This window comes from Atta colombica, unplaced genomic scaffold (genome assembly GCF_001594045.1).
Source record: "Atta colombica isolate Treedump-2 unplaced genomic scaffold, Acol1.0 scaffold82, whole genome shotgun sequence".
NCBI lineage: Eukaryota > Metazoa > Arthropoda > Insecta > Hymenoptera > Formicidae > Atta > Atta colombica.
In genome coordinates, this window is record NW_017259575.1 from 374221 (window position 1) to 383713 (window position 9493).

At 29.9% G+C, this 9493-nt stretch overlaps 3 protein-coding genes across 11 annotated transcripts in view; 2 read left to right on the top strand and 1 right to left on the bottom strand.

Moving 5' to 3' along the window:
* The window catches only part of LOC108692817 (6-pyruvoyl tetrahydrobiopterin synthase), a 7712-nt gene extending 3061 nt beyond the window's left edge, over window positions 1-4651 (bottom strand). Inside the window, exon 1 of one of the 4 annotated variants that reach the window (XM_018201320.1) lies at window positions 4256-4651. The gene's annotated coding sequence lies outside the window, so the exon portion shown is untranslated. Of the gene's footprint in view, window positions 1-200; window positions 509-4159; window positions 4222-4255 lie in introns of those variants that run through there. The other 3 variants (XM_018201318.1, XM_018201319.1, XM_018201321.1) reach the window with 3 other exon arrangements.
* LOC108692815 lies at window positions 566-3049 on the top strand. Its single transcript, XM_018201311.1, is given in 9 exon segments — window positions 566-661; window positions 664-755; window positions 874-1016; window positions 1138-1234; window positions 1555-1610; window positions 1689-1978; window positions 2059-2348; window positions 2447-2566; window positions 2653-3049. Coding segments are annotated over 9 exon segments (1581 nt in total).
* Window positions 4652-5265: 614 nt separating the features above from the next.
* Window positions 5266-8921, top strand: LOC108692791 (actin-related protein 2). 6 transcript variants are annotated; one of them, XM_018201246.1, is made up of 9 exons: window positions 5266-5338; window positions 5523-5680; window positions 5814-5924; window positions 6363-6380; window positions 7423-7502; window positions 7570-7705; window positions 7777-8136; window positions 8230-8508; window positions 8651-8921. In XM_018201246.1, the coding sequence occupies exons 2-9, from the start codon at window positions 5633-5635 to the stop codon at window positions 8819-8821; spliced, it is 1203 nt and encodes a 400-aa protein (XP_018056735.1). In that variant the 5' UTR covers window positions 5266-5338; window positions 5523-5632; the 3' UTR covers window positions 8822-8921. The 6 variants fall into 6 exon arrangements, with proteins under 6 accessions (XP_018056735.1, XP_018056737.1, XP_018056734.1 ...); XM_018201248.1 differs by adding an exon at window positions 6862-6879 and having other exon boundaries at window positions 5285-5680; XM_018201245.1 differs by having other exon boundaries at window positions 5285-5451.
* The last annotated feature ends 572 nt before the right edge of the window (window positions 8922-9493 follow it).

The following is a 9493-nucleotide window of genomic DNA, read 5'->3' on the forward strand; positions in this document are numbered from 1 at the left end:
AGTTTCAGATATATGTACATTTCTTGTAAAAAATCGCAGAAAATGCTAAGAACGCTTATGCTACTTTTATGCTTAATTAAACATTAAACTAAATGTAAGATATTTATAAAATCGGTATTAAATTGGCAGAGTCGAAATTTATCATAATCCTGATATTATATACAGTATTGGAGAAAACGTCGATAAAAAATATTATTTACATCCTTCGATGACGAGGTTAGTAAAGTTGCAATGTTTCTTTCAAATTTTGATATGGAACGATATTTACAAATAGATCTTTGATGTCGATCTAATGTTCGATTTTGAAAGCAAAATATTTTCTTCTGCGAGCATGGTTGTTTTCGTTTATTATTGCTACAATTGCTACGCAGTTCAATCGTGAAGACACATCTTTTTAATTGTTCTAATAGATTTTCTTGTTGCTGACAGCATGGACCTACAGGATATAGAAAAATATTACATCAATCTAGACTATGAAGAATTGAAAAGTAAAAAAAATGTAAGTATTTAGATCTTACATATATACAAACAGATTGCCAATAGATCGCAAAATTTGCCGTTGAAAATGAAAATTTTTTTGGCCAAAGAAAAAGATGTTATCATTCTTGATAAAATAAGAAAAAATAAGAAAAAATAATCTGTTCAAACACTTGTTATAATGCTGTATCTCTTTACATTCATTTTTAGAAAGCATCAATGGAAATATATGCTATGTGCAAGGAGATAAAATTAAAGCATGAAACTTTTGTGGATAGGTAAAAACATTAAATTGGCATTTAATCTTATCGCTAGCGATAAGACAAAAATTACAGCTAAAAATAAAAGTCATCTGTCTTTGTTCTTGTCATCTTTAATTGCTTTTTACAATTGTAGACTCGAAAAGACAGTACTAATGTTAGAGAATCATATGCCTCTTTTCAAATCTATTTGTAATCACGCAGATGTACCTGAAGCTATTGTAACATATATAAATTATTACAGGATAAACATGCATAAATCTAATGGTATTATAGTAGGTAATATTGTACCTGTAATTGTAAAAATATTTCATTAATACTCATTTCTTAACATTTTATTTCGTTTATAAATAAGAACAGATTGTATTTGATTCTTAATTTTGTTGTTTTTTTTTTTTAGAAAAGACTAAACAAGAAATTATTTGGACGTTAATTCTGACACTTCTTAATTTTTGCGCAAGAGATGATGTACAATATTTTTTGGAAACTTGTATCATGTAATTATCTAATTGAAATTTATTCTATTATTATTATTATATACTTATTTAATATATTAATCGATATATATTTTTATATATATATCGATATTTTCTTTTTGTGTTAAAATTATTGTGAATATTATTACACGTTTTAGTTATAGAGAAAGCATTTCAAAAGTCTTTACACATTATTTTATAAATTTTATTGCGAAAATAGCTCTAATATAATTAACAATTTTTCTCTTGTTCTATGCTTTATATTTTATTTTAAAAATTGAATGAATTAAAAAATGTATCTCAAGACTTTCGAAATAGTTTGATATTATTTTATATTTTAGCACAAATTCATTGGCAGATAATGATCTATATAAGAAGTATAAAAAGCTACTTTCATGTAAGAGAAACAGATTTAAAATTTAATTAAAAAATATGTTTTCACTTTTATTAAAATTGTTTTAAATTTTATGTATAGATCAGACCATTGAAATAATACTCCTAGACGATTCGGATTTATATGCAGTTATTAAATATTTAATAATATCAGAAAACTCTCGAAACTTAAGTAAAATATGGGTATCAGAATCAATAAAATGCAATTTTTTGTCACTTATGAATAAAACTTTTAGCTATTTCACTGATGTTATTCGTATATTTAAATCTAAGCAAGAATTACTTACACCTCCTATATCTTATAAAATAAACGTAACATCCATATGGTCTGAAGATATTGCGGCTGCAAAAAATTTAGCAACATCCTTAGATGTATGCATATTTAAATTATATAGCACAGTATTATTAAATTGTTTTCAAACTATTTCATTAATGATTTTTCTTTTTAACAGAGAAATATTGTTCTCATAAATACGCTGGATTTCAATGAGACGATGATAGTTATGCCTTATATAGAAATGTTCAAGATTCTACTGTGTAATCTCAATTTTAATGAAGAACATTATATTAATGAAGAACATTATATAATAAACATGATAAAGCCAATATGTTCGAAAAAAAAGCCTGTACCCGTAAATCCGATTTATAATTACATGTTTTATGATGGTACATGGCAAAAGCCTGTACAAAATACTTATTGGTTACATAATAACACTAATATACTAAGAGCGAATGCAACAAAGTATATATCTTGCCTAATTTCAATCAATGATATAAATGTTAAATTTAAGAAATTTAATAATGATTTCTAACAAATTTTCAATTTCTATATTATTCTAGAGATGATATGAGTAAATGTTTTGTATCAGCTAAAAAAGGATTCGAAATCTGGAATGAGCTGTCCACTGAATCTAGAATGCAAATATTATCCAAGTTTGCATTTTTATTGGAATACATTAGGTATCTCAAATTAATAAAATTACTGTATCTCTTGTGCATACTTTATTTTATCTTTTGCTTTTTTTTCTTTTCTTTTTTTTTTTTAGTAAATCCGAATTGTCGGAAATAGTATTCAAATGGATAAAATTTCCACACTGGTATAAGAATTCATTGCAGCCTCAAAGTGGACGATCCTTGGTGGTAAGAATCCGTAAACCGAAAGGTGTCATCACACTTATGGAGAAGAAAGAAAAAAATTTGTTTCGCAAATTGACACAGAGTTTAATAATCGGCAATTCCGTCGTTGTGATATGTACCGCAAACTCGTGCAATATAATACAGTATTGCAATCTGTTTTTGTCATCTGGGATACCTCCAGGCGTTATAAATATGTTGACGTGCGAAGGCATAAAATCCTTAAATGAATTATGCTATGACGCGATCAATTTGAATGAAATTTATTATCAATTTACCGTAAGTAAGCAAATTGCAACCATGATTTAGAAATTTTATTGATTATCCTATACAGCACGAATTTCATTCCAGCAATATTGTAGCAACATTGCAACGTTCCAACAATATTATAGCAAGCTTCTGTGCAGTATGCACTGTTAGAAATGTAACCACGAGCTTCCTTTACGTGTAAACGAAGCTCGTGGTTATGAACGAAATTAAAGTAATGAATGCTTTAACTGAAAATTAAGTTACAGTAATTACTTAAATGTAAATGTACATTAAATTTTCATAAATTTTCATGAAAAATATAGTAAATTTTATGTACACTGTTTGAAATGTAACCACGAGCTTTCTTTACATGTAAATAAAGCTCGTAATTATGAACAAAATTAAAAGTAATGAATGATTTAACTGAAAATTAAGTTACGGTAATTAGTTAAATGTAATGAACGTGTACATTAAATTTATTAAATTTACTTTTAATACAATTTTATGAAAAATACATTAAATTTCATAAATTTTCATGAAAAATACATAAAATTTTATGTATTATATTACATGTACACAAATATACTTTTTAGTTATGTACACTAAATACATTAAATTTAATGTAATGTCATGAAATTAATTTCAAATTGTGTAACTTAAAAGTATATTAAATGTCATAAAATTTTTAGTGTACTTTTTAGTACACTAAAAATGTTAGTAATATAAATAGTTTATAATATAAATAGTTTAGTAATATAAATACATCAAATTTAATGTAATGTCTGAAATTAAGTTCAAATTGTGTAACTTGATTAAAAGTTAATGAAATTTAAGAACATTTTTAACAGTATGGATTGTATTTGATACTTTTGACGAAGCTGTCAAAATGCTGATAATGCTCAAAACAGATTCCTTATACACAATTATATTCGATTTCATTTTGAGACTTATAATATTTTATTGTGGAATACACATACATCGATACGTTTATGTATAAAAAGATGATTTTTATCACTCATCAGAAATTTTTTAAAATTAAAGATTTACGATTGTATGTATTTGCAATTGTATAGATTATACTTCCAATTAATGTAAAAAAAGATTATGTGTCGCGATTAATGATTAGAATCATCGTTTGTGCTCCAATATTATGTTTAATATTTCACTCACATGAACAGAAATTTTCCTCTTCCACTTACATCCTTATGGGATTATCCAATCTTCTACATTCGTAAATATTCGAATTACGTTAAAAAAAAATCGAACCTGTTAAAATGTATCCACCTGTAGACGCACGAGTCTATTACGTAGATGCCTGACACGCCAGTTTCACGTGGAAGTGCCTTGAATCTAACCTAACTTAATCTAACTTAATTTGCAGTCCGCACTCTGTAGAAATTCAGAGCATTTCATAGCATTTGAGAGTTTTTGTAGCTGCACCGTATTGAACTTCCAGCAGTTCTGATCTGTTTTCTGTTCCTGTACTAGACTGCACTAGTATTCTCTTTCTCACTTTCGACAAATATCAAACATATCTCATTTCAAGTTCCAAAAGTGTATACTAGTTCAGCCACAGTAAATAGACTTCTGGCATCTAAAATTAATGCCCGTATTCATATAACGTTTCGTGCTCTCCTATTGATAGACTGTGTAACGTCAACAATAGCGAAGCATTTTCTAACTCAAGTTGATACAAACCCGATCGGGTCGAAAACGCTAATAGTCAAGCCTTATATTTAAAGCTTCCTTAAATTTATCTTCAGATTTAAATTTTCGAATTATTTCATTGGTTACTGAGCATCTAAAGATAAATTTAAGGAAGCCTCAAGTACAAAGTACTTTACTAGGTCCGACTATATGAGCATAAGAATATGATTAGATGTTGGAAAAGGAAAAAAAAATTAAAGATACAAATATTTTAGAAAACAAACTTATCAAATTAGTTTTGAATTTTTGAAAGTTTTAATTTTTCTTCTTTTTCTCTAATGTTTATATATAATTATCTAATTATATATATGTATCATTTCAAATGTGAAAAAAATTTCGCATTTATAAGAAATAGACCTAAAGTTGACCGCATGCGACTTTTAACGCAAACTCGCGTGTCATTGGCTCGGCATAATGAGCAGCAAGCTCGTCGACCAATCACAGTCGAGAGCCACGAAACGGCGGCCTAGCTATTAGCTCTCTCTCAGCTAGTTCTCGTGTTCTCGATTGTGATTGATGGATTTGCTTGAGTCGAGGGAGGTCTTTTTTTGTCTCTCATAACGATGGAAGCTTGCGGTTTGAGTTTACTCGGTTCTGCTCGGATCTGCTCGTCCGGCCGCCGTCGTTCATCGTGTGTGCTGAGTAAATTCACGTCCGAGGACGTTGATTATTTACCCTTTTTTCCCCTCCCTTTCTTTTTTTTTACATTGGATTTCGCTACCCTTCGCGCAAATTCTTGACTGTGATACAAAACGGTAACTCCAGTCGAGAGTAACGTCTGTCACTTTGGTGTTACGCACCGGTAACGCCCTGTAAACATCCGCAGGTATTAGTCACTCGATGGAGCTGGCGATATGAGAACTGTCTAAAGGATTGTGACAGATAGAGAAATATTCTTTTGGCGAGATACGGGATACGTAACTCTTCGAGATCGAAATGGACAGCAAGGGAAGGAAAATCATCGTTTGTGACAATGGTACCGGGGTAAGGCTCATTTCCCTCGTGCAAGGGCCTCATTCTTAATATCTTAATTAAGAGAGGATGCACTGAATTAGACACGCGCTTCAAAATCGGTCGGATACTCTTATTTCGGTACCGATGCAGTTTTTCATTGCAGTTTGTCAAGTGCGGATATGCCGGCGCAAACTTTCCGGCCCACATATTCCCGTCTATAGTCGGACGACCAATAATCAGAGCTGTCAACAAAATAGGCGATATCGACGTTAAGGTATGTAGATACTTATGTTTGTTGCTTCAGGCTCGCATGCGAGCTTGTATGTAAGGACATACGGGGCCAGTAGCTGCATTTTTATTTTATCTCTATACAAGCGCCCTGATAGTTGATGTTCGATTTACTGATATTGATTATTATCAATCCATTGATACTTAATCGTTTAATTTATCATAAAAGTTAACATACGTAAAGCAAATGATAAAACAATTACATTTATAAATGTAAAGCAAATCTCGATTTCGACTGTAATCAATTTATGGAATTGTATGAAAGATATAGAGAAATTTATATTTACGAAAAAAAAGCTCTAAGAGATGTAATTTTTTGTGTATTGTTCAAGTTATATATAAAGTCTATGATATTTTAAGCTTTAAATTGCTTGAGCGTGTTTATCAGTATTTAGACGATTAATAAGAACAATTGTATTTTCAGCAAGAATATTGCATTCGTGTAAGTCTATTATATAGTATTACATCGTGTGCTCTCCCTGCCCCCCTAGCGCTTAAGTCCGACTGAAAATAATCTATGTGCTTGTCTCCACTGATGTAAATAAAAGTCACAATTTGAGAGGCTAATGACGTTTACTAACCGAAAGGGAATATGTATTTGAAATGTAAGATGAACATTATTCATTTAATTATTCAATAAATTTATTAACAATTTCTTGGAGCTATAATATTATCGTTAAGTGAGTGATTTTATATTGTACTTAATAAATGTGTTCATTGTATTGGATACAATGTTTTTCTTGCGAGAGATCTTACAAATTTTTTATCGACATAAATGTCTGTTTTAACAAAACAAGATGTGTCTACTAATATGTTTCTTAAGAATAATGTCGTTTACCTGCAATTGTGTTGGTACTTACGTACATGCTATACTCTTCCTATAATTATCTAATATATTTGTGTGCTTACATTTGCTCTCGTAGGATGTGCTTAACATGCCTGTAAGTTTATTGTACTTTTTTGATGCTATATATACATCAGTGTTTTAATGAAGAAGAATTTTTTTTTCGACTGTAGGTATGGGAGTAGTATCATAATCCAGCAAACTTTTTCCAAAGTGCTTAGGTATACACATTTCGGAACTGATTTAACACAGAATATTTTCCTGATACAAATTCCATAATCTGAGTCTCACAGAAGTAACATATTATGTTATGATTTCTGTGCCAATTATATATTCTTAGTATATTATATAATCTTAGTATACAAAAGGATGATATCATAAATATTTATCTGATATCTAATCTAATATACCAAATTTCATATACCAGGAATTATTTCAATTTTCTTTTTATCACACGTAATAAAAAGTTTTGTTATATACTTTTTGAATATTTACATAGCTATTTAAATATTTAGAATTTTTATACTACAAATATATTTACTATAAATATATAAAAATAGTAATATCGCACGTCATAATGAAATCAACATAATATATGTTAATGATATAGAGGTTTGATAATCATATTATTATCTCGCAGGACTTAATGGTTGGCGATGAAGCAAGTAAACTTCGTTCTATGTTAGAAATAAGTTATCCAATGCAAAATGGGATTGTTAGGTATGTTTATATCTGAGATCAGATATTTTTTGTTTGATGAATCTCATAGTTGTACTATAATTAACAGAAACTGGGAAGACATGTGTCACGTGTGGGATTACACCTTTGGCAAGGAGAAAATGAATATTAACCCTAAAGAATGTAAAATTCTGTTAACTGAGCCACCAATGAATCCTATCACGAATAGAGAAAAGATGATAGAGGTAACATTGTGTAATCCAAAGAAAGTTAAAGTTATACGAATAGAAATCTTAATGAATTAATATTATTGCAGGTGATGTTTGAGAAGTACGGTTTCGCTGGGACGTACATTGCGATTCAGGCAGTACTGACATTATACGCTCAAGGATTGATCAGCGGTGTCGTTGTAGATTCCGGTGATGGTGTTACGCACATTTGTCCCGTATTCGAAGAGTATGCTTTGCCACATTTGACCAGACGGTTAGATATAGCCGGACGCGATATTACAATGTATCTAATTAAATTGCTACTACTGCGTGGTTATGCTTTCAATCATTCGGCTGATTTTGAAACTGTTCGAATGTTGAAGGAGAAACTATGTTACATCGGTTACAACATAGAAACGGAAGAGAAGTTGGCTCTTGAAACCACTGTATTGGTGGAATCCTATACTGTAAGTAAAATATGTAATATAATTTTATTAATATTTAAAACGAAACTTAAATTAAGTTGTGCAAATTATTTTATTTTTATATAACATTTTCAGCTTCCTGATGGTCGTGTTATCAAAGTAGGTGGTGAAAGATTTGCAGCACCAGAAGCGCTTTTTCAGCCTCATTTGATTAACGTCGAAGCGCAAGGAATAGCCGAGCTGGTATTTAGCACAATTCAAGCAGCTGATATCGATATCAGAAGCGAATTGTATAAGCACATCGTTTTAAGCGGAGGTAGTACAATGTATCCAGGGCTTCCATCGAGGCTTGAACGAGAAATTAAACAACTTTATCTTCAAAGAGTATTAAAGAATGATACCACTAAATTAAATGTAAGTATGTCATATGATTAACAATACTCAGAGAGAGAGAGAGAGAGAGAGAGAGAGAGAGAGAGAGAGAGAGAGAGAGAGAGAGAGACTGTGTGTGTGTATATGTACTACAGATGCTTATGCTACGTAAATATTTTTATAGAAATTTAAGATAAAAATTGAAGACTCACCTCGACGTAAAGACATGGTTTTCATGGGTGGTGCTGTACTAGCAGAAATAACGAAAGATCGAGATTCCGTATGGATAACACGGGAGGAGTATGAAGAGAAGGGTCTTAGTGTACTAAAGAAATTAGGCTCCTATGAATCATAAAGAAAGTCATACACACAAATATAGGCTACAAAATTTTTAACGAGCAATCAAGCGTTTTTTATACTTAAAAAAAAACGTTCTTTACTTTAGTTAGACTTGCGCAACAGTTTTATAATTTGTTATGTAATTGTAAAAAGTACTTTAAAAGATTTACTAGCTGTTTGATACTAAACTCTAGTAAACTCATGTATTTTTTGATTATTAAATGTGATATAATTTCAAATAAGATATGACAAAGATAAAAGGTTTTGAAGAAGATACAGCTAAATATCATGGTTTCAGTAAAACATTAAATGTGAACATTAAGTATTAATTTAATGAAAAAAAATTAAATTCGTGACTCATATTTCAGATTCGTTAAAAATATTTTATCAGTCAGATATAAAATAATGTTGCATTTAATATGTATTTATACATCTCTCAGGTGAACATTCAACATATCGATTAATTTTTATTATTACTTACGTGTTACCTAATGAAAAACTTCATTCCTGTTTCCCTGTATTTGTCAAACTTTTTTCTAAAAAGTGTAAATATAATTGAAATTGTAAAAATGATTTCGTTCAATATAAAATTATCTGCCTTTTTATTATAGTAATATGTAAAAATCTGCAAGATCGCCGTATGACTTTATATTTGAAGTCCATCTCGTATACATATACGTTATGAAAC